The sequence below is a fragment of the Pogona vitticeps genome, chromosome 6, assembly GCF_051106095.1.
Source record: "Pogona vitticeps strain Pit_001003342236 chromosome 6, PviZW2.1, whole genome shotgun sequence".
Lineage (NCBI taxonomy): Eukaryota > Metazoa > Chordata > Lepidosauria > Squamata > Agamidae > Pogona > Pogona vitticeps.
This window is the reverse complement of record NC_135788.1, coordinates 119,999,375-120,026,680: the sequence shown is the minus strand read 5'-3', so window position 1 is coordinate 120,026,680 and position 27,306 is coordinate 119,999,375. Positions and strand designations below refer to the sequence as shown.

Genomic DNA, 27,306 nt, shown 5'->3' with positions numbered 1-27,306 from the left:
GGACAGAAAGATGTGCCAGCCACCTTGCCTTTATTATTTTATTTTTTATTTATTTATTCAATTTATATGCCGCCCAAACTACCCAGAGGTCTCTGGGCGGCTTACAATAATTAAAATTCAATATAGCAAAAGATAAAATAATTAAAATACAATTAAAATACAATTAAAATTGCCATCAGACCCACAGCTAATATAATTTCAATTAAAAGCCTTCTGGAACAGGAAGGTTTTGACCTGGCGCCGAAATGTCATCAATGTCGGCGCCAGACGAATCTCAGTCGGGAGGGCATTCCATAGTCTGGGGGCAGCTGCCGAAAAGGCCCTTTGTCTACAAGCCGTCCCTCTTACCTCCTTAAGGGACGGCTCTTTCAAAAGGGCCCCCTGGCTAGATCTTAACTGCCGGGTAGGTTCATATGGAAGGAGGCGGTCCTTATCTCCCAACCTTTGGGCTTAGGTGGGCCCGAGTCGTCCTCGCTTTGGCACCGCCGGCCCCTTGGAAGCCACCCCCCTGCTTCGTCTTTTCCCCACGCTTCACAGGACTCCCAAATCCGGCGGATCTTTGGGACCATGATCAACCAGAAGCTGCAGAATTTCGACGAGGCGGTGAAGCCCCTCGGCAACATCATCACGGAGGCCACGGTGGAGCTCTACAACAGCGTGGTCCAGAGGTTCTTGCCCACCCCAGCCAAGATCCACTACCTCTTCAACCTGCGGGACATTTCTAAGGTAGAAGGAGGCCAGTTTTGGGGCTGAGGAAGGAGAAGGGCAGGGAAGGGCCACCTTTGGGAGAAGATGCTGGCCCTCTGAGCCAGGAAGGCCGGGTGGTGTTGGTGTGTGTGTGGGAGAAGGTGTGGAAGGGGACAGACACCATGTCAGGATGGCTCCATTCTCGCCCACCTCATGGTTCTCTCTTTCCTTCCTCCCTCCCTCCCTCTTTTCCTGTCTTCCTTCCTTCCTTCCTTCCTTCCTTCCTTTGCTTCTCAGGTGCAAAGGGGCAACAGGTACTCTTTGATGCCCTTCAGAGTACCCTCTCTGTTGTGGGCTCAATTCTGCCTCAAGCAAGGAAGTGAGGCCTTGTTCACGCTTCTGCGGCTTTTCTGCCCCTCCTCGCCTTCCTGATATCTTGATCTCTCTTTTCTACTTTTCTACTGTGTCCTTTCTCAGGATCCTTTTCTTCCCCTTCCACCTGAACACCTGAGCCAACGGCGGGGGGGGCAACCCTTTGCAGGAGCCTCCCAAACCAGAGGGACATGCTTCGCGAGCCCCCCCCCCCCGAATATCACAGCTTGGAAATTGGCCCTTGGCCATGGTGGCTGGGGCTGATGGGAGTTGTAGTCCAATTGAGATGACGTCAGGATGGGAAGGCTAGTCTGAAGTGCCTGCCACACGCCTGCCAGGGTGTTGTTCAGAATGCGCCTCGGTCCTGGAACTCCAATGCCAACGGAGGAAGGTTAATGCGGGGTGTTTGTGCTCCTCATTAATTATAATGATATAATAAGAATAATATTTATTTATATTGCGCTCTCTACCGGAGCGCATTCCAACAGTCAGAAACAGTTAAAATGCAACCCTAACATAATTACAATGCTGAAACACACTGTGAGTGATCGCAAGGGCCGAGAGGAGCGATTAGGATTCCGGGCGAGTGCCTCTCCTTCCCGCCCGCCCGCCCGCCCGTGCTGCAGAGCTCCCTCCAAATGGGCCCCGGCAACTTTGGAGGGAGTTTGAAGATATCAAACGCCACTGAACGCTGGTCCCCAACGTGAGCACGGCAGCTTTGCTTCTGCACATCAAATGCAAGCCGGCTGCGCACGAGCCGGCTCGGTTCTCCTGCCAGCCCTGCTGGGTTTTTTTTTTTCCTTCCAAAGCCGCGGTTGCCTTCAGCCGGCCTCTGATCCTCCGAGCCAGGATCGTCCTGGCCAATGCTTTCTCCAGGGCGTGGGAAAAGTCCCTTTTCTAACGTGCTGCTCACTTTGGCACACCCTCGTCCCTGACACTGCAACACAGCAGATGGCCTGCAATGGGGCAGGGTTGTCCCCTGACTCAAGAGGAGGAGGAGGAGGAGGAGGAAGAGGAGGAGGAGGGCCCCGCTGGCCACAGGGCAGCGGGGAGAGGGATTTCACATGGAATGGGCCGGGTGAGACCAGCTGGTACCTCCTCGGTGTCTTTGAAGAAGCAGCCCTTAGAAACCTAATGTTGGGGATCCGGCTCCTGGCATCTCCCGGCCAGGATGGGCCATGAGGGATCGGGTTTGAAGGGAGGAGGCCAAGCACTCCGGTCCTTGAAGTGCCCTTGCCTCGAGAGTCTTGTAGCCAGGGCTGTGTCCGGAGGGAGACCCCCCTGGGCCCACTCTGGCTCCCTCACCCGTCTTCCTCTAGGTCTTCCAAGGCATGCTGCGAGCCCACAGGGACTTCCACGACACCAAAGCCAGCTTGACGCGCCTGTGGATCCACGAGTGCTTCAGGTAGAGCCGACCATCTTACTAGCTTTCTTTCTGCCCATCCCAATCTGTGGCTCTCGGAGGGCTCCCACTCCCTCCACCCCTGGTTGTCTCCCCAAAGAGGCGACCTTTCGGCTCTCCCATTGGACTGTTCCCTGCGAGGTGGCCCCATAGGCATCATCCTTCCCAGCCAGCACCATGTTTCCTCAGGAGTCTTCCAGAACTTGGGGACAGCTGCCTTGTGGGAGGTGGGGTGGGTGGGTCATGATCCCTGAAATTCCAGGATGGCAGCGGGTGGGAGGGTCTGGAAAGGGTGGGCCCAGAGATGTCCACCTGCCAAGCTCCAAGAAAACTCTGAACGAGCAGCCCAGAAACTGCAGAAATGGGTTTGCAGAAGCTGCTGTGGGGAACAGCCAGACGGAGCCCCACGGCTGTTCTGGGTCAAGAGGAGAAGGCGAGAGGGAAGGCGAACCCCTAGCGGGTGGCGATGTAGACACGGATCCTGCTTCTTCCAACCCCCGTCTCCGGGTTTCTGGGCAGTTGGTTTGCCCCTCTCAAGACTGGGCCACACGGAGACCCCAGGTGAGAGGGGCCTCTTTCTCTTCTCCTCTTCTTCTCCTCCTTGTGCTGCTGCTTCAGGGTCTTCTCCGACCGCCTGGTGGACTCGGCAGACATGGAGACCTTTGTGGTCCTCTTGAGCGAGAAGCTGGGCACCTTCTTTGACCTGACCTTACACAACCTCTGCCCCAACAAGCGTTCCCCCGTCTTTGGTAAGAAGTCCTTTCCCCAGGCCCACCGCCGGAGAGGAGGGAGGGCCAGAAGGCCAGTGGGACAGCCGGGAAAAGCGGAGAACCCGCTGCCTTCGTCGGTTGGCCTTGGTGCCGTTAAAACGGCTACCCAGTTAAAAGAATGAGTTTGGGTTGATGGGTCGCTTAAGTCTCAAGAGATCAGACTCGGAAAAAGAACACAGTAAGAACCAAGTATCCATGGAGAATGGGTTCCAAGCCTCCTGCAGATACTGAAAAACGTGGATTATAGTGAACTCTGTTTGAACAACCAACACTATCCCGTAGTGTGGTCTCTGGATCCCTCTAGTGGCCGGTTCTGGTAACTTCATTGTTAAAAAATTATACCCGTATTTTTCCATGTATAGGACGCCCCCATGTATAAGACGCTCCCCCCCCACTTTTCTAATCCAAAATTAAGAAATCTACGTGGGGCTTGGCAAGTGCAGGGGGAAAGGGGTCAAAGCGCTGCAGGATCGCTTTGATCCCTGCTTTCCCTTCCACTTGTTTTTCTTCTCTCCTCAGCTTACTTCCGTGTATAAGACGACCCTCAATTTTTAGTCTAAAGATTTTAGACAAAAGTATAGTCTTATACACAGAAGAAACACGGTATTTCCAGGATTTTTTCCTTTTAATATTTTTAGTATTTTCAGACTGTGAATAAGTGAATCGGTGGATACCAGTCCCATAAATATGGGGGTTCCTACTTTAGTTCTAAAGATTGGGGGAGGGGGAAGCATCCTCATCCTTCGTCTTCAGATGTTTCGGGGCCCTTTCCCCCTCTCCCCCATCATTCTGGGCTTGGAGTTCCCCTGATGTTTGATTTCCACCTCTCTGATCCTCCCTGTCGCCCTTCTCTGGACTTGCTCCTGATGGTCAGCCTCCTTCTTTAGAATGCGGTGTCCAGAACTGGACGCAGGACTCAAGAGGAGGCCTAACCAGTCCCGAATAGAAGGGAACCTAGCGTCCCACGGGATGTGGAGATTAGGCGTTGCCCGCCTGTCCGGCCCGTGGCCCTTTCTGCATCTAGTTCGGGAGAGCACTGTGGGTGAGGAGCTTCAGCAGCCGGGGTGTGTGTGCAGAGGCTGGAATGGGGGCCCCCAAGGAGACACCCACATGCACACACCCTGGCAGAGAGGCCTTGTGTTTTCTCCAGGGGACTTCATGCGCAACGTCTACGAAGACATGACGGACATGGGCGTCCTGAAGGCAGAGATGGAGCGAGCGTTGGCCGACTACAACCGGACCCCCGGGGTGGTGGCCATGGGGCTAGTCCTATTCCGGGATGCCATTGAGCACAGTGAGTGTGTGGGGAAGGGCAGGGGGGCGGCGGCTAGGGGCTGGATATTGGCTTCTCCCTCTCCCCCCAAAACACACAGTGGCAGCATTGGGGGGGGGAGCAGGCAGGCGGGAATGGGTTCTGTCTGGATGATGTGGGAGAGGGCGAGCTTTAGCTCTGGGGGGGGCGTCCCGCACGCCCACGGGCTGCTACCCAGTGGAGCAAAACCTTGCACAGCTGGGGCTGCGCCCCTCTCTTGAGAGTTTTGTGTGCGTGAGTGTGATAAGGAAAAAAGGGGAAAGAAGCCGTGGGAAAAACACAGGGTGGGTTTGCAAACGGAACACATTTTACAGTGTCCTTATTTAAAAATTGCTTGGATCTGGCCTGGCCGATCCAGAAGCGTTTATTTGTTTCAAATATTTTTGCCTCGCCCTTCTCCTGAAAAAGGACCCAAGGCGGCTTCCGTTGGTAAAGAACGCAATATTTAAAAGCTAAAACCGGTCAATTGTTCCAATGTTTTAAAGGAGTTAAATAAGACATCCTATGATTTACTGTGTTTCCCGGCAGTAACCCGCATCGTCCGGGTGATCAGCCAGCCTCGAGGGAATATGCTGCTGGTGGGCATCGGAGGCAGCGGGCGCCAGAGCCTGGCACGGCTGTCTTCCTCCATCTGCGAGTATTACACCTTCCAGATCGAGGTCTCCAGGCAGTACCGCAAGCAAGAGTTCCGGGAAGGTGAGGAGGCCTCCCGGTCGGCCACTAGAAACCGGGCGGAAGGACTCCACCCCGCCACCCACCCCCCTTTCCTCGGACCCTTTACCGGCCGTCCTTCCTCTCCCGTAGACATCAAGAAGCTGTACCGCCAGACGGGGGTTGACCAGAAGCCCACCACGTTCCTCTTTGTGGACACCCAGATTGCTGACGAATGCTTCCTGGAGGACATCAACAACGTCCTCAGCTCTGGGGAAGTGCCCAACCTCTACAAGCCGGAGGAGTTTGAGGAGGTGGGGATGCCCCCCCTTTGGTTTTGGGAAAGGCAGACCCCAGCCAAGCAGCCAGCGAGGGAGGGGGGATGCTAACCACCGAGGCTGGGGCTCAAGTCCATCTCCGGATTGCCCTGTGGTTGTTTTTTTCTTGCTGGAACCAAATCGTGTCTCTTCCTTCGGATAACGCCGAACCTCAAAGGAGAAGCATTTGAGTTCTTGGTTTTTCTTGGGGTCTAAATATTCCTTTTGCATTTAAGCTGTAATCAAGCTTTCTGGGCATTTTTTTTCCCTCCAAGAAAAGGGGAGCTTTGTATTTTAAGTAGTGATGGGCGCGAACGGTCGGTTCGTCGGTTCGTGCCACTTTGTTCTGCGGACGAATGGGCTTCACCGATTCCCAGCCCTTCCTCCTCCAATGGGCACCCGCTTGGAGGCAGCACCCGGAGGAGATGGGGCAGGGAAACCGGGGGTTTGCTGCCTCCCGAGGGGGCGCCTGCTGGAGGAGGAGGCAGGGCTGGGAATTGATGGACCCCTGTCCGTCCGAAGGACGAACCAACATGAACCAACGAACTGGCGCTTTGTGCCTCTCTTTCATTTTAAGTCATAGTTAGGACTATTCATATTTGCTAGCTAGTGGGCAGGTTTGTTTATTTTATTTATATCCTACCTATCTGGTCGGTTAAGACCACTCTTAGGTTTCATAGCTGTTTTGAACTTGGTCTTTGGATGGATTCTGTGTGTTCCCCGTTCGAATGATATTGCTTTACTTCCGATCTCCCTGGCCATCAGAGATTAGGCGTCAAAGGTTTCCCAAAAAGCTTTCCCCCCACCCCCACCCCGGCTGGTCTGATGTATTTCTCATCTTAAGAAGTCAGACGGAGCTGCTTTGCCTCGGCCCTGGCAGCTGGTCCTTCCTCGGGGCCAGGGCAGGCCACCTCCAGCTGGCAGCTGCTTCCCAGCAGCCCTTCTGGCCTGAGGAGGCTTCTGTTCAAACTGGAGATCCCCCCCCCCCGTCCCAGACTAGCCCTGAGATTGTGTGCCTGCAAAGGAAGTCTCGTTCCCCCGCTTGCCAGTCCCCGGTGCACAACTGGCCGGAGGTCTCGCACCCCCCACTGTGGCCCCGGCACCCCTTCCAGCCCCCAGCAAGGAACCAGGCAGTACTTTGGCCAGTCGAGGGAAGGATTTGAACCCCCATGTCTTTGGTTCCTCCCCCCTGGGGACGGGCCACTAACCCCCACCTCCCACCCCATGGGCATCAGCCACCGCTGCTCCTGGGCAGATGCCAGCCGGAAGATTTCAGGGGCATATTATGAGCCCCCAGGCCCGGGGGGGCTGGCAAAGCAGGGCTCCCTGGCCTCTGGCGGGGTCCTGCCTCCTCGTGGCTTCTGTGAGAACATTTTAAGAGGAAAATTGAACACCCGCCCCATCCTCTGCCTCTTGGCGCTCTTCCTCTCTCTCCTCTCCCTCCTGCTGCAGATCCAGAGCAACATCATCGAGGCAGCGCGGGCAGAGGGCATCCAGGAGAGCCCAGACAGCCTCTTTGCCTACCTCATCGAGCGGGTGCGGAACAACCTGCACGTGGTGCTCTGCCTGAGTCCCGTGGGCGATCCCTTCAGGTGAGGGAGGCGGGGAGCCTCTGGCCCGACGGGTGAAGGGGTGGCACCTTCTGAGTGGAGCGACGGTGGCCTCCCGTGGGCCAGCGTGGCCGGGACCAGGGGGAAGGATGCTGATGGGGACGATCCTTTGGTGGACCGAGGAGAGGAAAGGCAGGGAGGGAGGGAGGGAGGGAAAGCCCTCCCCTCGGGGGGTGGGGGACAAGGGCCGGGCACAGAGGGCATCACAGCCCCCCCTCCCTTTTGACTCAGGAACCGGATCCGCCAGTACCCGGCCCTGGTGAATTGCACCACCATCGACTGGTTCTCCGAGTGGCCCAAAGATGCCCTCCTGGAGGTGGCCGAGAAGTACTTGGAAGGCGTGGACCTGGGCAGCGTGGAGAAAGGCAGCCTCGATACGGTGACCGGGGGGGGGGGGGGGACTCAGAGCGAAGTGTGTGGGGGGGGCGGCTCCTCGGGGAAGGCTGGAGAGCTCAGGGGTTTAAGATCGCTGGCAGCAGAGTCAGAGGTTCGAATCCCCCAACGGGGCCTCCTGGAGAGGGGCTGGACTCGAGGATCCAGGCGGTCCCTTCCAGCTCTGCAGTGCCGAGATGATGATGATGATGATGATTGTGGGGAGGACTGAAGCAGACAGTCTGATCTTTCTCCTTCTCTTCTTTCTCTCGCTCTCTCTCTTCTCCCCCCCCCCACACCCCTTCCCTCCCCCCCCCCAGATGCACAAGCGGGTGGCCAAGATTTTTGTGACGATGCACTGGTCGGTGGCCAGGTACTCCCAGAAGATGTGGCTGGAGCTTCGGCGCCACAATTACGTCACGCCCACCAACTACTTGGAGCTGGTCTCTGGCTACAAAAAGTAAGGAGGGGCCTTTGGGCGCAGCCGCCGGGACAGGGAGGTGGGGGGAATGGGGGAGGAACACGCAGGTGAGGGAGCCCAGAGAGGCTTCAGGAATGCCGGGGGGAGAGAGAGAGAGAAGCAGCAGAGCAGCTTCAGAAGTGCTGTGGGCTGCCTCCGTGGGTGCCACGCAAGACACGGGGCAGGGAGACCATGACCGCCCGCCCCCAATTAACCCTCCTTGGCCTCTTGTCCGCCTTCAGTGTCATTGCTTGTGGTTTCTCTCTGAATCAACTTGTTGAGTTGGGTCTTAGATGCCCAGGGATGCCCTGGAGCCACTCCTTATCTGCCGGGACCCTTGTCAGGGTCAAGGATTCGGTTAAATCTTCTGCGCTTCTTAACCCAGGTCTCGGCCAAGAGTCTTGTGGAACTCATTGCACCTCGTGGCACTCTGGGTTAAACTGCAGTACTGCAGCCAAACCTCTGCTCAGGACCCAGATTCGATCCCAGCTACTTAGCTGGCTCGAGGTGCACTGAACCTTCCTTCCTTCCGAGGTTGGTAAACTGAGTGCCCAGCTGGTTGGGTTTTTTCCTTTTATTGTTATTATTATGCTTTTGTAAAAGGCCAACACGTTTGGTCCTGTGACATGCACAGATCGCAAATGGTGGCCGCCATGAAAGGTCCTTGGTCGATAACAAGAACCCCCCAAACATAGATGAACTGATTAACACTTATCAGGTTGGAGAAGAATCTGTGTCTGAACCCAGGATAGGAGAAGGCAGGCATCTGTGTGTGAGGTCACGAGAGGGTGGGGAGTGAATACCTCCATCAATACCTTGGAAGTTGCCAAGACAATTTCTCCTCCTCATCTGGAGGCTGTGCGGGCTCAAGCAGTATCTGGAACTGGCCGTGAGCTGGTTGAAGCCAAATCCTGACGAAATGGAGGTGGTTTTCATTGCCTCTAGAGACTGGGCATGCCTCGTGTCCTGCCTGAGGTTGCCTTCCCCTGAAAACCAGGCATAGGGCTGCGGGGGGGGGGGCACGGCGGCTAGGAGCAGCTTTCAGCTGGTTCACCAGTCCGGAACATTCCCGAGAAGCCAAAAGTTCTGCTCCAAAAAAATGCCCAGATGGACTACTGTAATGGGATTGTACGTGGCCCTGCCCTAGAAGATGACTGGGCCGTTTCAGTTGCTGAAGAATAGGGTAGCCGGAATGGTGAGCCGTGAGTCGTTCTACTGATTCTGAAAGAGCTGCCATCAGCTGCCTGGGTTTTTTTTCTGAGCTCGATTCAAAGCAGGGTTAAAGCCATAAATGGCTCGGGACTTCGAAATCTGCCAGAATCCCTCTCCCTGTATCAGCCCCCCCCCCCAATAACTCAGGATCATCAGAGGAGGTTCTTTGCCCAAGTGCCAGAGGGGAGGGAGCTGCCTTGAGATCATTGCCATAGAGAGTGACTGGTGCCGACGTGACGGTCATTTTGGAAACGGCTCAAACTTTTTCGGCCATCCAAATCAGCCAAGTTTCATTGTTTGTGCTGCTTTTGTTCATTTTCAGTACACGTTTTGGAGTGTTGATTATTTACATCGGAGTGCATTGCATTGTTTCAGCTAGCTTTCTGTACCAGAATCATACAGAAAAATCTCCCATGTAAAAACAAAGCACATAGAGGCAAAAAACTCAGCTTTTCATGCAGGGCGGCTCTCTGCTTGAAAAGGATATCTTGAGGTGGTGACGGAGAGCTTGATGGACATATAGAAGCCATGTGTGGCAGCTGCGGAGATCAGATCAGGCCTCCTTCAGTCTCGAGAGACGAGGATCACGTGCTCTGGATGGAGGACATGGAACAGCGTCTAGTGTGGCTGAGGAGGCCAATTCGAGAGTGACCATCCCTTCCACACTGAAGACAAATACAATCTCTCCCCTCTATACACCTGAATCTTGGTATATGTTGTCAGTTTATTGAGCCATACTCTCTTTGTGAGTCTAGAGAACATGGTAGCTGCTTTGCCAATGCATTTATCCAGCTCGACATCCAGAGAGAGGGTGTCAGGAATGGTTGAGCCAAGGTACACAAAGTCATGAACAACCTCCAGTTATTGCATGGAGATGATAATAGAGGAAGATGAGCCCACACCCTGGCCCATGACTTGTGTTTTCTTCAGGCTGATTGTTAGTCCAAAGTCTTGGCAGGCCTTGCTAAAACAATTCATGAGTTGTTGGACGTCTTCAGCAGAGTGGGCAACAATGGCTGCATCATCGGCGAAGAGGAAGCCCCGCATGCATTTCAGCTGGACTTTGGTCTTTGCTTTCAATCTAGAGAGATTAAAGAGCTCTCCGTCTGATCTGGTCCGGAGATAGACACCTTCTGTTGCAGTTCCAAAGGCGTGCTTCAGCATGATAGCAAAAAAGATCCCGAAAAGGGCTGGTGCAAGGACACAGCCCTCTTTCACTCCGCTTCGGATGTCAAAGGGATCTGATGTTGAGCCATCAAAAACTACAGTGCCCTTCATTCCCTCATGAAAGGACCCGATGATGTTAAGGAGTGGACATCCAATCTTGGGAAGTATTTTAAAAAGGCCCTCCCTGCTAACCAAATCAAAGGCCTTTGTGAGATCTATGAAGGTCACAAAGAGTTGTTGTTCCCTGCATTTCTCCTGCAACTGTCTGAGGGAGAATACCATGTCAGTAGTGGATCTATTAGCTCAAAATCTGCACTGTGATTCTGGATAACTCTGTCTGCAAGCACCTGGAGCCTCTTCAGCACAACTCGGGCAAGCAGCTTCCCTACAACGCTAAGAAGAGAGATGCCACGGTAGTTATTGCAGTTGCCCCTGTTTCCTTTGTTCTTGTACAATGTGGCAACGTTTGCATCCTTCATGTCCTGCAGTACTCCACCTTCCCTCCAGCAAAGACGAAAGATTTCATACAGCTCGGTGGTGATGATCTCTTTTCAGCACTTCAACAGGGATGTTATCCTTTCCAGGAGGCTTGCCAGACGTGAGGGAATCCAAAACAGGATTCTTTCGCTCCCCACAGTACGTGGAACAATGGATCTCAGCAGAATATTTTTGACCGCAAAGCCAACGCCATGTTCCCTGGTCTCATTCAATGGTTTTCCCTGCTAGAAGAATGAGAAGTTTTTTTTCTTTGACAGATACCATGTCTGGCAATCTCGTCTCTTGCAGGGCAACAATGTCCATCTGCAGTCTACTCAATTCCATGTCAATGACAGCTGTCTTGCGCATGTCGTCTATTTCCTGCAGGTCGTCAGAAAAGCCAGGGGTCATTGTCCGAACATTCCAGGTGCCCAACTTTAGGGCAGAAGTTTTCTTATGATTGTTGCATGGTACAGGGTTATCCATCTGCTTGTCAGAGAAGACAGTTAAAAAAATTAAAGACCCTTAGCCAAAGACTTGGAAATAAAAGCTCGGGCACTGTCAGGCTGCCCTTTCATGAACCTGCAGTGCCACTGGACTTGGAAAGGCAGGGATGTGAGCAAGCTTTTGGGTCCACGTCCTGAGTTCTATGTAGGCACAGGGAGTGCGGGATTCTGCGCAGGCGCCAGCCTGTCCGCTCAAGGCAGAAATCTGAGCCCACCTGTCTCTGACATAGGGTTGTCTGCTTTTCTTTTGAATGCCTCCAGCGATTCTTAACCACCTCCCCCTGAGGTTATGGGTTCCATTTGTCGTACTCCTCTAACAGTTAGGGAGCTGGCGTCCTGTCACTTGAGCCCCACTGGACAGTGAGTTGCGACTCGTGAGTCCCCATCGGCGGGAAAGGGGTAACCAAAGTAAATTCCGGGGCTGGAGCCCCTCCTCTAGGAGGAAAGGGGAGAATGTCTGGGACTGCTTAGCCCAGGAGAGGGCAAGAGAGAGGATAAATGGGTATTTAGCTCGGCATGATGTGGGCAAGGTGGATGGAGAGACACCTCCCAGAACACTAGACCTTGAAACTTGGTGGTGGGGGAACTCCCAACGGGGGAAATGAAGGATTTTTCCACGGAGCACACAATTCAGCTGCAACATTCGCTACCCCAAGAGGGATTGAAGGCTACCCGCTTGGCTGCCGTGGGAGCGGTGAGCGCGTGAGGCTCTGCCTAGGGTTTGATCCAGTGTCGGGGAGGGGGGCTTGGATGAAGTTGACCCACCGGGGATGACAGGGCGCCCTTCCTTCCTTCCCGCTAGGCTCCTGGCGGAGAAGCGGAAGGAGCTGTCGGACCAAGTGAACAAGCTGCACAACGGCCTTTTCAAAATCGACGAGACCCGGGAGAAAGTGGAGGTGATGACGCTGGAGCTGGAGGAGGCCCGGAAGAAGGTGGCGGAATTCCAGAAGCAATGCGAGGAGTACCTGGTCATCATCGTCCAGCAGAAGCGGGAGGCTGACGAGCAGCAGAAGGTGAGTGGCCCCCAGCCGGGTTTCCCGTGGGCCGCCAGACCAGGGCACCCCCCCTCGCCCCGGCCGGACCCTGCCTCCTGATCTCCCTCTTCCCTCCCCCCCAGACGGTGACCGCCAACAGCGAGAAGATCGCGGCTGAGGAGATCAAGTGCAAAGCCTTGGCCGACAACGCCCAGAAGGACCTGGAGGAGGCCTTGCCGGCCTTGGAAGAGGCCATGAAGGTAGGAGGGCTTGGGGGGGGGTCTCCTCCCCCTAAGTGGTCCTCTGGCGGACTCTGGGGGGTGGAGCCCCGAAGCATCTCTTCCTGCATCTCTTGTTTCGGGCAAAATCCAGAGCAACAAAGCAAAACTAAAAGGAAAAAAATGAAAGACAAAAACAGGGGGCACCTTGAAGACTAACTATTATATTTTAACGTGAGCTTTCGTGGATGAAGTCCATTTCGTCAGACCCATGGAAGCAGAATGAGACATTGGAGGAAAGATCAGTTTCACAAATAGAATATTCTCAATATTCCCTGGCTAGGTCCTTTTAATTGTTTGGGGACCAACATGTGGGAACCAGTGTGGAATGAGTGGGGGATAGTGCCCGTGGCCCAGTGGTTGAGATCGCTGGTTGTGGTTCTGAGCCACTCGCTATGCGCTTTCCCCGAAGAAGGCCTCCCTGTCGGTCCGCCATCTAGCACTCACCTTCAGGGAAACCTTCCCTGAATCTCCCCCTGGCGCTCTCTCTGTCCCCAGGCTTTGGAATCGCTCAACAAGAAAGACTTGACTGAGATCAAGTCTTACGGTCGGCCGCCCACCCTGGTGGAGACCGTCATGCAGGCCGTCATGATCCTGCGCGGCAACGAGCCCACGTGGGCGGAAGCCAAGAAGCAGCTGGGTAAGGCCAGCCGAGGAGCCCCAGTGGAGGGCCCGACTCGGGGAGATGTTCCATCAGGGCTGTGCCTGTCACGGGACTCGGATTTTCCTTTGACAGCTCTGGAGGGGCTGGGATGGAGATCTGGTTTATTGCCCATGGGGAGCAGTAGAACTGGGAGGTCCTAGTTTCCACTTGCATACAGGTTCTGTTGGTAGACACACACACACACTCCGGTTGCCCTCTCATCAAGCCCGTTACCCCAAGGAGAGAAACCACCAGGTTCAGAGGCTGTGTTCGGGGACACACTGGGCAGCTGCCCTCCTCCTCTCCTTGTGGCCTTTCCGGAGGCAGACGGTCCATTGGTCATTCTGGGAAGAGGTGGAAGCAGCTTCACCGCCAAGTTTGATCTGTCCCAGGATGGCCGCCGTCCGGCGCAGCCCTTGCTCCTCTCTCTGACCCCCTTGCCTGGTTCCTCCAGGCGAGCCCAACTTCATCAAGCAGCTGGTCTACTTCGACAAGGACAACATCTCCGACAAGGTGCTCAAGAAGATCAGCGCCTACTGCTCGCAGCCGGACTTCCAGCCGGACATCATCGGGCGGGTCTCGGTGGCCGCCAAGTCCCTCTGCATGTGGGTGCGCGCCATGGAGGTGAGCTGGGAGGCCGGCCGGCGGGAGGCAGGAGAACGCGGAACAGGCTGGGGCTGGGCTGGGCCGTGTGTGAGAACATGGAGGGTCAGGAAAGAGACTGCTTTGCGCCCCCCCCCCCGTGCTTCGCTGGCTTCATGCCTCTTTTATTTCTCCCGCTCCCCTTTTCCAGATGTACGGCCGTATTTACCGCGTGGTAGAACCCAAGCGCGCTCGGATGAACGCGGCCTTGGCCCAGCTGGCAGAGAAACAGGCCGCCCAAGCCGAGGCCCAGGAGAGGCTCCGGGAGGTCAGTCTGCTTTGAGGGACGGTCTGGGGACAGGGAAGGGTCACGGGCACCCTGGCGCTCCTTTCCAAACCGGGAAGGTTCCAGGATCTCTCTTTCTGGCAGCTGCGGTCGCTCGTCCTGTCCAACCCTCCGGAGAGAAGTTCTTGGAGGATGAAAAGGGACCCTGTTTTCACCCCTTCTGTCTCTCCCCCCCCCCCCCGTCTCAGGTGGCAGAAAAGCTGGAGATGCTGAAGAAGGAGTACGAGGAGAAGCTGGCCCAAAAGGAGGAGCTGCGGAAGAAGTCGGAGGAGATGGAAATCAAGCTGGACCGAGCCGACAAGCTGGTCTCCGGGCTGGCCGGAGAGAGAGTCCGGTGGGAGGAGACCGTCAAGGTAGGGGGCCCTGATCTCCAGCCCCAGGCCTGATTGCCCAGGAGGTCCCAAGAGGTGAGGAATAAACGGCCCTTCCCAGCGCCAGCCTCCCCTCCCGCTGGTCTCCTTTGGAAGGGTGGCTCTCCTTTTGACGGCCGAAACCCGTTGCACCTGCGGGGACGGCCAAAGGCTCGGGATGCGCAAGGGTTGGAGCCTGAGAGAAAAGAACCGCAAGCAAGGCCTACGACAGGGGTCGGCGACTCCAGAGAGTGTCCCACTTCAGAGCCTGTGGGAAAGGTTTCCGTCGAGACCTGGGGGGTGGTGGCTGTAGGTGGAGTGCGGACTCTTATTTCCGACCTCCTGCCTCCCTTTAGGGCCTCGAGGAGGACCTGGGCTACCTGGTGGGGGACTGCCTGATGGCTGCCGCGTTTGTCTCCTACATGGGGCCCTTCCTGTCGAATTACCGGGAGGAGATTGTCTCGCACATCTGGATCAAGCAGGTGAGCCTGGTGCCCCCTTGGCTGAGCCGGCGGCCTGACTCTTCCTTCTTGCCAAGAGGATCCAGAGCCTGGCTTTTCTCCCTCGGCCAGCCGGCCGGCCGGCCAACCACCCTCTGGGGTCCCCGCTTGACGCTCGAGGCTTCCTTCGGGGTTTGGTTGAGAGAGGTGCCCTTGGTCCCGGGCCCCTATGCGTTGGCGCTGCCAGGGGGATCCCATTCAAGCTCCCCCAAGGCGGGGGGGGGCTAGTGCCTGGAGAAGGGAGGGTCCCGCCAGTCACAGGGGCAGCGGCTGATCCCTTTCCCCCGCCGCTCTCTGGCTGCAGATCCGTGAGCTCCACGTGCCTTGCTCCCCGCACTTCACCTGTGACAGCTTCCTCTCCAACCCGACCGCCGTGCGCACCTGGAACATCCAGGGGCTGCCCTCCGATAACTTCTCGACAGAGAACGGAATTATTGTCACACGAGGCAACCGGTGAGCAACCTTTAGAAAACGAAGCCGAGGAAAAAAGACCGTTAGAGGTCCAGTGGGGGGTTCTGTGGACTTGTGCACCTTCATCAGGCTGAGCGGTGGATCCGGCCCACTCCCCAAACACCCCTGTGGCCGCTGGGTTCAGCCCCCAGGGCCCCTCTCTTTCATGCATGGATGGGCTTCTTGGGGGGGTTCTGTCCACAAAGCCCCTGCAAATGGCAAACGTCGCTCTTCCTTTTTTCCCCATCTCTCCAAGGTGGCCGCTGATGATTGATCCCCAGTGCCAGGCCACGAAATGGATCAAGAACATGGAGCTGAAGAGAGTAAGGATTTTGGAAAGAGGCAGCCACGCCGGCCTGTGGCAGGGTAGCAAAAAAGGGAGAAGCCAACTCTTGTGGATCCCTTTCAGGTTTACTTAAAAAGCTTTCCGGGATTACAAGCCCGTCTCCTCCTCAGGCGCATGGATTCAGATGGGGTTGACTACGAAATGAAGGGCGCTTAAAGCTTCTGGGCCCCTAACCTTGCAGGGGCCCCAGAAATTATTTTAGTCCCCCATTTTTTTAAAAAAATGGTGGTGATCTGTCATGGAACAGCCCCACTGAAGAAGACAAAACAGGGGTTGCCCAGCCCTCGTGGCCGATTGCGAAGGGGCCCTCGTGACAGTTCAAACTCCACTCCCCCCCCCCAAATGAAGGTCCACCACTGAATTCAGAACTCAAGGAGAGATCTCTGGTGGTCGTAGTTGTGAGAATTCAGATCATAATTAATTGGGAATTTTTTTTTTAAAGGCAATAGTGTCTTAACAAGCTGGTTAGCTTAAGCATCTTGGCAGTAAGAAAAGGACTCAAGGACGTGAATGCCTGTTAGCTAATACACAAATGGGGTTGTTATTTGCGCAATAAATTCGGCAAGAAGAGCTTGTCTGTCCCTCTCGGGGGGTGTTCTAGGGACACCTTCTCCCCCACATCGGCTGGACTCCTCTCTTTGGCCCTGACTTCTGTCTGTCTGTCTGTCCGTCTGCCTCTCCCTCCCTCCCTCCCTCCCTCCCTCATTCCTTCCTTCCTTGCCCAGTCCGCTCCTCGGGCAGAGGCTGGCCCACCATGGGGGTGGCTTCTCTCTTCCCCTTTCGCCGGCCAGGCAGGGCTTGTGCCAATGTCTTCTTCACCGCCTGGAGGGGCTTTCCCAGCCCTGGCCCTGCATCGGTCCGATCCGGCATGCCTCCCTCCTGGACCTTCAAGGGGGGTTTTGTGATCCAGGCACGGCACTCCTAGGAGAGCTGGCACCACCCCCCCTTTGCGTGCCTCCTGCCGAAGGTGCTCTCTCTCTCTCTCTCTCTCTCTCTCTCTCTCTCTCTCTCTCTCTCTCTCTCTCTCTCTCTCTCTGTGCTCCCTGGCAGGGCCTGAAGATCATCGACTTGCAGATGCCGGACTACCTGCGGGTGCTGGAGGCGGCCCTCCAGCTGGGCTCGCCTGTGCTGCTCCAAAACGTGCAGGAGGAGCTGGACCCGACCTTGGCCCCCATCCTCAACAAGTCCGTCACCAAAGTGGGTGAGCAGCCAGTGGCCGGCTGGCGGCGACTCAGAGAGAAGGGCTGGAGATCTTGGTTGGGGTTTTTTTTCCCCAAGAGGAAGGGAGGGAGGGAGTGTGTGGGTCAGCCAGGGAGGAAAAAGGGACCCCAGGGCCCAGCTGAGACAGCTCCGTCCTTGGGCCGGCCCGTGACTCGCGTTCCTGTCTGTGCGGCAGGCGGGCGCCTGTTGATCCGGCTGGGAGACAAAGAAGTGGAGTACCACCCGGAATTCCGCTTCTACCTCACCACCAAGCTGCCCAACCCGCACTACACTCCGGAGACCTCCTCCCAGACCACCATCGTCAACTTTGCCGTCAAAGAGCAGGTAAGGGGCTCCCCTCTCGGAAACATCCAAGCCACTCCCTTGCAGGTAGAAAAGGCAGCTGCCCCTTGTGGCTCCAGAGCCCTCGGCGAAGGGGAAAGATCCGCCTGGCTTGGCGGGAAGGACCAAGCACAGAGATGGACTCGGAGGGCGAAGGAAGGCTCTCGACGCCGAGGACCTTGATGGGGAGGGAGAGGGGAGTGGGGGTGGGTGGTTAGGAAGGGCTGATCCTGAATTGAAATCAACCCCCCCCTGCCCGCGCGCCTTTTCAGGGACTGGAGGCCCAGCTCCTGGGCATTGTGGTCCGGAGGGAGAGGCCGGAGCTGGAGGAGCAGAAGGACCACCTGGTGCTCAACATTGCAGCCGGCAAGAGGAAGCTGAAGGACCTGGAGGATGAGATCTTGAGGTGAGCTGGAGTACAGGGAGGGGAGGAATCGCAGGGTGGTCCCCCGGCACACGAGAGGAAAGGAAAGGAGAGGGCTTCCTTTGACGGAGTTGCCGGGAGCCTCGGACCGAGTAGGTGGAAAGCTGTGCCGGGTCAGCTGGGCATCTGCTGCGTGAAAGAGCAGCAGAGGTGAAGAAGGAGGCCGGTGGCCATCCATCCCAGGGTGGGAGCCCCTCTTTGGTGGTCCCAGGTGGTCCAGAGAAGGCAGGAGGGGCCGTGCTTCGGACTGGTTTCCAATTCAGAAAGAGTCCGGTCTGCCCGGGACTAAAAATAAGACAGGAAGGTTGGGTGAAGTGCAGTGGAGGACCCGTCCAGAGGTGGCCACCGTTTTTCGTGGAGGCTTGGCATAAACGGACAGATCGGCCCATCTCCTTTCCTTCTTCGCCTCCCTTTTGTGGGTCGCGCCGCCCGTCTGGTGGGTCTCCCCAAGCACGGAGGACAGAGGGCCTGCGTGCCTTCCCGCCCCTCTGAGAACCGTCAAGAGGGGTGCAGGAAGCATCCTCAGGGTTATAACCAGGGAGACCTCTGACGCGCAGTGCGGCTTTTCCCGGATGCAGGCAGGGTTCTTGATCCCACCAGGCAGGACCCAAATCAGACGAGATCAGCCGTGTTTGGGGTGAGACAGCAGGGCAGTGAGCCGGTCTTGCTTCCCCCCACAGCGGCTTGGCTCAGCCGCCCTGCTTTCTGCTATAACCCCAGGCTGCTGAACGAGACCACAGGCTCCCTCCTGGACGACGTGCAGCTGGTGAACACCCTGCAGACCTCCAAGGTCATTGCCACCGACGTCACGGAGCAACTGGAGACCAGCGAGACCACGGAGATCAAAATCGACACTGCCCGGGAGGTGAGGCTGTGTGGGATGGGGAGGGGACGCGTCCCCCCAAGCTAGTTCTATGGCACAAGCCCCAACGTGGCTGCAGCCCAGGGGGGCCCGAGAGCTGCGGGTACTCTTTGGGGGGTTCAGAAACAGTACGCGGCTCCCTCCGTGGATTCTCCACCACGAGAAAGGGCCTGTGCAAAACAGAAACGGCCATTCCGGAGGTTCTTTGCGAAAGGCACTTTTTCAGAGGCACGCAGGCTTCAGAGAGGCTTTGCAGGACAGCTTGTGCACGTTCCCAGTGTCTACTGCCCCCCCCATGTCCTCTCAGAGCTTTGGAAGGTTATTATTATTATTTGCTTTATTTATTAGGCCGCCTTTCTCCTGATAAGGGGACCCAAGATGGCTCGCGATACTAAAAAGGATAGCATTAAAAACCTACGTTAAACATGGAAAAAAACACAAGTGAACTATACACTAATTAAAAATGATCTTAACTTTAAAAACACATTCAGGGACTCAGTCATGATGGTTAAACACCTGCTGGAAGAGAGATGGGCTTTTAGCTGTGTGTGGTGGGTGAGAAGGGAGGGGCCCCAGCCTGATCTCCCGGGGGGGGGGAGAGCGTCCCGTCACCTGGGAGCTGCCACCGAGAAGGCCCTCTCCCTTGTCCCCCATCAGCCGTGAAAAAGGTAACTTTTTAAGACCCTGAGAATCACACACACACACCCTGTACTGGCCATGCTGACTGGAAGCTGTCATCCAGGAACGTAACTTTTCCTCTCTCGGCGTCTCCCCGCTTGCTGACTCACCCGGCGCGCATTTGTGTTCTATGCCAGGCTTACCGGCCCTGCGCTCAGAGGGCCTCCCTCCTCTTCTTTGTCCTCAACGACATGGGCCGGATCGACCCCATGTACCAGTTCTCCCTGGATGCCTACATCGACCTCTTCAACCTCAGCATCACCAAGAGCCACCGGAGCGCCAAGCTGGAAGAGAGGATTCGCTTCCTGAATGAGTACCACACCTACGCGGTCTACAGGTAAGGCCCCCCCCGTCCCTCGCCCCTTGACGGATTGGGGCCTCGCTACCTGTCAGAGCATCTCTCCCTCCTTCTCCACCCCCCCCCAGATCATCTCCTTCTCCCACCCAGTCTTCCCAAGCCGCCTTCTGGAAGGTGGTGACGCCGAGAGAAAGGCTCGGAAGGCTGTTTCCGGAAATCGGGCCTCCTTGGCTGGGGCCCCATCTTTATGGAACAGGCTCCTGGTGGGGGTCGGTCCGGCCCCTTCTTTGCCCACATTTCAGAGGATGCTGAAGGCAGGAGGTTTTTTCAGGAGGCCGGTGGCAAGAGGCCTCCTTCCCCGAGGTGGCTTTCTTTCGCCTCTCTTGCCATCAGTAGTGTTTTTTAGATATTTTCTAGGTTATGATTTTCAGATTTCCAACTTACCCGTTATTTTGTGATTGAGGAATTTGTGGTTGGGGGTGGGATGGGGTGGGTGACATTTAATGTGGGCCTCCCAGAGGAGTAGTGCCTGTCATTAAGTCGGGTGGTCTGCAAATGTTTGCGATGGATGGATGGATGGATGGATGGATGGATGGATGGATGGATGGATGGATGGATGGATGGATGGATGGATGGAAGCAAGGAAGCAAGGAAGCAAGGAAGCAAGGATGGATGGATGGATGGATGGATGGATGGATGGATGGATGGATGGATGGATGGATGGATGGAAGCAAGGAAGCAAGGAAGCAAGGATGGATGGAAGTGTGACAAACCCAGACCTACTGGGATATGTCACACAGTTACACTAAGCTGCCACCAACCATTCCCTTTAAGAAGTCACACAGACCAGGGATGGATTTTTAAACAATAAAAAGAATAAGGTTTATTTAAATACACACAGGGAAAAATAAACAATCAGGTGAATAGGATAAAGTAACGTGGCTTATTCTCACTCATACAAGCATACAGTTTGGTTCACCCAGAACCCTTAACTTGAAGCACAGACCCTGAACCTATCAGTTCTGGCTAACCAACAGACACCTGAACCTATCAGGTTGGTACTCTGACACACAGTAGTACCCTGTCTGACACACAGACTCCCACAACAGCTTCTTCTTCCCAGCTGCTGCTTTGTCTCCTCAGCGTCTCTCAGTGTCTCTCTCTCACCACACAGGCATCACATATTTATACAGTACAGCCCCTCCTCCTGATGTCCCGCCTTCCACTCCCCATAGGATGGAACTTTCCCTCCAAACCCATGACAGACAGGTAACATCAGTGCTGTATGTAACACCTCCCCTCTTTATAAGTTGTTTTGTAGGGGGAAAGCTAAGGTGCTTTTCACCAAAAAACAACCTGGATAAAACACACAAAAACAGTTATACATACCATACTATACTTACTCATACTTACATTCTAAGTTAAACCATAGCAAATAGGCATTTAAACATTTACCATATACATTACATCAATTTACCTTTATTCATACAAACCAAATTCAAAAAAAAACACAGGTACATTTTACTTTTTGTCATCATTATATACACATAGTCCATGTTTCTTTCGCCGTCTTCATTCTTCAGGTCTTCTTGATAAGGCGTCAGCAACACAGTTCACTGACCCTCTGACCACCTTCACTTCAAAGTCATAGTCCTGTAGGTTTAAAGCCCACCTCATAAGTTTGCTATTGTGGGTTTTCATTGTCTTTAACCATTGTAATGGTGAATGGTCAGTACACAGAATAAAATGTCTTCCCCAGATGTAAGGCTTGGCCTTCCGGATCGCGTAGACTATGGCCAAACACTCCTTCTCCACGGTTGCCAAATGTCTCTCACCTTTTTGAAGTTTCCTACTCAGGTAGGACACTGGATGCTGGTCACCATTCTCATCCTCCTGGCACAGAACTGCTCCTACCCCGCTGTTAGACGCATCTGTGTAGATGATGAACTCCCGGTCGAAGTCTGGAGCCCGCAGGACTGGATAGTTGATTAACGCCTCCTTCAACCTCTGGAACGCCGCCTCACAGTCGCTGGTCCACGGGATGCGGTCATCAGCCTTCTTCCTCGTCAGATCGGTCAGCGGAGCCGCCATCTCGCTAAACCTCGGGATGAACTTTCTGTAGTAGCCCACTAACCCAAGAAATGATTTGACTTTTTTCTTGGTGTTAGGTCTAGGCCAATCACGAACAGCTTCTATTTTGGCCTCCAGGGGTTTTATCATTCCTCCCCCTACCATGTGACCCAAGTATTTTATTTCTGGGCTACCCAGCTGACACTTGCTGGCCTTTACTGTTAGCCCTGCTGCACTTAACCTCTGCAGCACTAACTCCAGGTGTAACAGGTGATCTTCCCAGGTATTACTGAAGATCCCTATGTCGTCAATGTAGGCCACTGTAAAGTCACTAAGCCCTGCCAAGGTCTGGTCCATCAGCCTTTGGAATGTGGCTGGTGCATTTCTGAGACCAAAGCTCAGGACTCGAAACTCATAGAGACCAAAAGGGCTGCAAAAGGCAGTTTTTTCTTGATCCCTGGGATCAATTCTTAATTGCCAATATCCCTTTACCAGGTCCAATGATGAGATGAACCGACAACCCCCTATGGTTTCAATCAGGTTGTCTAGCCTGGGCATTGGGTAGGCATCAGGAGTGGTTACACGGTTTAATTTCCTGTAATCGACACAAAACCTAATGCTCCCATCAGGCTTGTCCACAAGGACTATCGGAGAGGACCAAGGACTAGAAGAGGGGACGATTATGTTCTCCCTCAGCATCTCGTCCAGCTCCTTCCGCACCTTGTCCCTATAGGGTCCCGTTACTCGGTATGGGGATACTGCCTGCGGGGGTGCATCCCCTGTGTGGATCCGATGCATCACTCCCTTCACTATCCCCGGCTTGTTGGAAAACACCTGTTGATATTTACTAAGCAGCATTTTTAGTTCTTGCTGCTGGTCTTGGGTGAGTGCAGGACTGATCTTTACCTCCTCTGGGTTGTATTTTACTTCCCCTCTACCCTCCCAGAAGGGTAATTCCGCTTCCTCACTCTCAGCTGCTTTTATCGCGAATAAAACCCTCTGTTCCCCTCTGTAGTAGGGTTTTAGGGCATTCACATGAACCACCCTCCTGGCCTGGTTCTCCTCCTGCTCTATAAGGTAGTTCAGGTCTGACATCTTGGAAATGACCCTATATGGTCCTGCCCATTTGAGCTGCAGTTTGTTCTCTCTGCAGGGCCTAAGCCAAAGCACTTCCTCCCCTGGGTCAAAGTGCCTCTCTCTAGCTTTGTGGTCATACCATGTTTTCTGTCTGACCTTCTGAGCTTGCAGGTTCTTCTTCGTGGACTCTGTGAAATCACACTAATGGGTTAATCTGCGCTTGCGCAGAAGGTCTCGGAACATTCTAGAGCTTAAAGTAACACTTTTGGCTCCGCCCCCCCAGGACCTCATGGTCCGCCCGCCCTAACAGCCATTCAGTTCCATTTTTTCCGCTGCTGCAGTTAGGTCTCCTAGCTAGAGCTCCGTGAAAGATTGGAAAGATCTGAAGATTCCTGAGTTTTGGACTCCGCATTCTTGCTTCAAGGGAAGTACTTACTTCATTTTATTATTAGGGGAGTTTTTGGACTGTTTTTGAGGGCTCCCCTCGCTCCCCTACCCCTTTTTTCCCCCCTTATTTCTTGGACTGTTTTCCCGCCTTTTTCTCTTTTATGGCCTCCAAGGCACCATCTTCACCTAAAGTTACTTTTAAAAGCTGTGCCGCCTGTTCTAAAAAGATCCCTTCCACAGACGGCCATCGTTACTGTTTATTTTGTCTTGGGGAGTCCCATATCCCCCAGACTTGTCGCCATTGTGAACGTTTTACCCGGCAAGGCTTAAGGCTTCGAGAGCAACGTCTCAGGGCAGCGCTCTGGGAGAAATCCCTCACCGCACCTGCTATGGCAGCGTCCTCTGCGCCTGCAGATTCAGCTCCTGCACCTGGCCCTAAAACTAGGGCTAATGGCAAGTCAGCTACGTCTACCCAGAAGGTTTCTAAAAAATCTAAGCCTCCTAAGAGCCAGGCCACGGCCGCCATTCCTCCCCCGCCGTCTCCGGCGGCCACGCCTCAGCTCCAACCGTCGCCTTCCTTGCCTGCTCTTACTCCGCAATCTCCTATTGAGATTCACTCCCAAGCGTCGTCGGTAGCTTCTTCTCCACCATCCTTGCCACTACCGACCGATACGCCGGATACACCCTTCTTCCCATCCCCTAGGAAGAAGAGAGCCAAGACGAAGCATTTGGAAACAGCCTCTAGAGATTCCCGGTCTCCGAGCCCCTCGGGACCGAAGGTCTCCCCCCACGGGGCTCGACATTCTCGCCCCAAGAAACGTAAGAGGCAGGAGGCTATGGAAGACAAAACCGCTCCGCTCAAGCTTTCCAAGAGCTATTTGAGAAAATGGCGGAAACAGATGCAAAAGCTCTATGACCCGCGGCTCCTTTACAGCCTCGCTACGCGGAGTTCCTCATCCGACTCCTCATCCTCCTCGTCGGTCTCCTCCGTCTCTTCGGTACCGTCGGTACCGTCGGCCCGCGATACCGATAGGGGTAGACGACGACACGCCCACTCGGTACCGTCCCCTCACGATATCGGAGTCAAGGGTTCTAAGCCGATACCGGGAGGACCCTCCTCACGGAAGGCAGAGCAACAGACCATACCGACCGGTATACCACGTCGTACCACCACCGATACCGGAACCGGTACCGCGCCTCTCGGTACCAACGCACCGCCACCTAAACCGAAGCGGCATCGCGACACGGTACCGCCGAAACCGCGAAAGAAGAAGCGCCGCCACGTTTCCTCTGACTCGGACTCTTTTCAATTGGATCTCCCCGATACCGATACCGATCCCGATACCGGGCACGGTACAGGACACGGTACCGAGCACGGTACCGACACCGGACCGAGGGGCAAGAAGCGCTCTAAACGCAGAGACAAGTCGATACCGGCCCCCGTTTTTCCCATGCCGGAACTCCCGCTCCCCCCGCCCCTCCCTTCTGATTATCCCGAGGACTCCTCCTCCGAATGCTCTTTTTCGGATACTTCGGCTCCTAACGATAACACTCCGGACTCTGCCATCATTGATAAGAACCCGGTTTCTCCTGCGGCCGACTTCCCTAGCTATTCCCAACTGATACATAGAATAGCCTCCGCTTTGGAACTCCCTGTCGAACGCCCGCCTGAAGCGGTCCCCGACAAGGTATACGGCGATATTGATGAGGATCAGAACCTACCCATGCGTCTAGCATTCATCCCTTCACTGTTGCGCACCCTAAAGCAACCTTGGGACAAACCTTGTTCTACCCCTCAAATGTCCAGACGGGTCGAGAACTTATACCGGATTCAGGGATCTGAACTGGATTTCCTGGTAAAACACCCTGCTCCCAATTCCCTTATTGTCGACGTCGCCCAGTCTAAGTTTCGGCCTGCATCAGCCGCATCCCCCAATAATAAGGATGGGAGGAAAATGGACATATTTGGTCGCCGTTCATATGCCTTCTCGTCTCTAATCGTGCGAGCTGCCAACTATGTTGCCGCTATGGCGGCGTACCACCAACACTTATGGGATTTAGCTCTACCATCCCTACAGGCTGCACCTGATGAGCTGCAACCGAGAGGCCTCTCTCTTCACCAGGAGGCATCACAGCTCATTCGTCAGGAACGGGTCACGGTTCGTCACATCTTGGATGCTGCATCCCGTAATTTAATGACGGGTATTGCCATGAGGCGACAGGCGTGGCTCAAGTCCGCAGCTATTCCTGAGGACTCCAAGGCCCGTATCCTTGACCTTCCCTTTGACGGCTCGGGTCTTTTTGATCCCAAGACGGACGAGATCCTGAAGGGCCTCCATGAAGCTAAAAAGGCTGCCAGATCCTATGCTGCTCAACCGTTCTACAAACAACGCTACCCTTGGAAGCGCCCATCCTTTCCCCCGGCTATGCAGCCAGGGAAATCCTATCCCTACAAGCAAAGGTATTCTCCTTCTTCCGGCTACACCACTAGACATGACCAACGACACAGGACACGTGCCACCTTCAAAAAGGTCGACCGTAAGAATAAACAGGGCCTTTGACTGCTCTACGGCCATTTTCTCTCCTTCCTACGCCACCCGCTTGTCCCCTTTCCTCTCCAGTTGGCTTACCATCACTTCAGACAAATGGGTCCTTTCTATCATCGCTCGCGGTTACGCGATAGAATTTTTGGAGACGCCTCCTCCCCGTCTAGTTCTTACCCCCCCATCCGACCCTCTAAAGCAAGAAGTAGCCACCCTGTTACACAAGCATGCAATAACCAGGGTGTTTCCAAATCCTGCCGATCCTGGTTTTTTCTCCAGATATTTTCTGGTGACGAAGCGGGACGACTCTTTCCGTCCTATTTTGGACCTCAGGCGTCTCAACAAATTCATTGCCTATCGTCGTTTCCGGATGGTGACCTTGGAAAGGATTCTGCCTCTCTTGCGACAGGGCGACTGGTTCGTCGTCATAGACCTCAGCGACGCCTACTTCCACATAAATATCAGGCACGACCATCGTCGCTTCCTGCGCTTCTCGCTGGGGTCAAGATGTTACGAATTCTCCGCTCTGCCTTTTGGACTTTCCACCGCGCCCAGAGTCTTTACGAAGTGTATGGCCCCGGTGGCGGCCTTCCTGAGAACAGGGGGCATAGCCGTCTTCCCATACATCGACGACTGGCTACTGGTTGCTCACTCCAGGCTTCAGGCCGAGCGTCACACCCTTACAGTGCTCCGCCTCCTCAAAACTCTCGGACTGCAGGTGAACTACAAGAAGTCCGTCCTTGTTCCCTCGCCTGTTGCTTCCTACATAGGCGCCACCCTCGATGCTCGGACCGGCCGAGCACTCCTCCCTTTAGAAAGAGCGCAGAAGATGGCTGTTCTCATCGAGAAATTCCGCCCTCTCCATCATGTCACCGCTCACACTGCTCAGAGGCTACTGGGCCTTATGGCCTCCACCACTTCGGTCATCCCTCACGCGAGACTGAAGCTTCGTTCGCTGCAGGTGTGGCTCCTGTCACTCTTCAACCCCCTCTGGGACTTCCCCAAAAAGAGACTCTTGGTGTCCAGGGAATTGTCAGAGCAGTTGAAGTGGTGGATCAACCCGGACAATCTGTTCATGGGACGCCCTTTCGCCCCCATTGCCCTACAAACTCGCATCACGACGGATGCCAGCGACATCGGCTGGGGTGCCCATTGTTGCGGCCTGCAAGTCCACGACCGGTGGTCTCCAAAGGAGCTTGCTCTCCACATCAACAATCGGGAGCTTCTCGCCATCTTCAAGGCCTGCCGGGCGTTCTTACCCATCATCAGGGGCACAGCCCTTCAAGTTGTTTCGGACAACACGACGGCTGTCGCGTATGTCAACAAGCAGGGCGGTACCCACTCCTTCTCCCTCCTGTATCTTGCTGTCCAGCTATGGGAGTGGTGTCTCCAACATCATGTCTTTCCATCCGCTGTATACATTTCCACTCACGACAACATACTTGCGGATCGGCTCAGCAGGACTGCTGTTACCATGCACGAATGGGTGCTGGACCATGCGGTGTTCCTAACACTCTGCCAGCGATGGGGAACCCCTGTGGTGGATGTTTTCGCCACTCACCTCAACTCCAAATGCCCCATCTTCTTCTCCAGGGGCGGTCACGGCCTGAATTCGCAGGGCGATGCTCTGATGGTGACGTG

At 54.9% G+C, this 27,306-nt stretch overlaps 1 protein-coding gene across 2 annotated transcripts in view; it reads left to right on the top strand.

The window, feature by feature from the left end:
• Positions 1-27,306, top strand: part of DNAH2 (dynein axonemal heavy chain 2) — a 138,794-nt gene that overhangs the window by 86,262 nt on the left and 25,226 nt on the right. For both annotated transcript variants that reach the window (XM_072977163.2, XM_072977162.2), the window contains exons 52-74: positions 538-726; positions 2,379-2,464; positions 3,080-3,210; positions 4,382-4,525; positions 5,072-5,239; positions 5,348-5,508; positions 6,964-7,103; positions 7,353-7,500; positions 7,814-7,953; positions 12,118-12,328; positions 12,433-12,549; positions 13,066-13,207; positions 13,665-13,834; positions 14,004-14,120; positions 14,327-14,491; positions 14,845-14,970; positions 15,293-15,441; positions 15,695-15,761; positions 16,835-16,985; positions 17,181-17,329; positions 17,599-17,732; positions 18,471-18,615; positions 19,428-19,627. In XM_072977163.2, the coding sequence (XP_072833264.2) occupies positions 538-726; positions 2,379-2,464; positions 3,080-3,210; positions 4,382-4,525; positions 5,072-5,239; positions 5,348-5,508; positions 6,964-7,103; positions 7,353-7,500; positions 7,814-7,953; positions 12,118-12,328; positions 12,433-12,549; positions 13,066-13,207; positions 13,665-13,834; positions 14,004-14,120; positions 14,327-14,491; positions 14,845-14,970; positions 15,293-15,441; positions 15,695-15,761; positions 16,835-16,985; positions 17,181-17,329; positions 17,599-17,732; positions 18,471-18,615; positions 19,428-19,627 (3,350 nt within the window). The remainder of the gene's footprint in view (positions 1-537; positions 727-2,378; positions 2,465-3,079; positions 3,211-4,381; positions 4,526-5,071; positions 5,240-5,347; positions 5,509-6,963; positions 7,104-7,352; positions 7,501-7,813; positions 7,954-12,117; positions 12,329-12,432; positions 12,550-13,065; positions 13,208-13,664; positions 13,835-14,003; positions 14,121-14,326; positions 14,492-14,844; positions 14,971-15,292; positions 15,442-15,694; positions 15,762-16,834; positions 16,986-17,180; positions 17,330-17,598; positions 17,733-18,470; positions 18,616-19,427; positions 19,628-27,306) is intronic.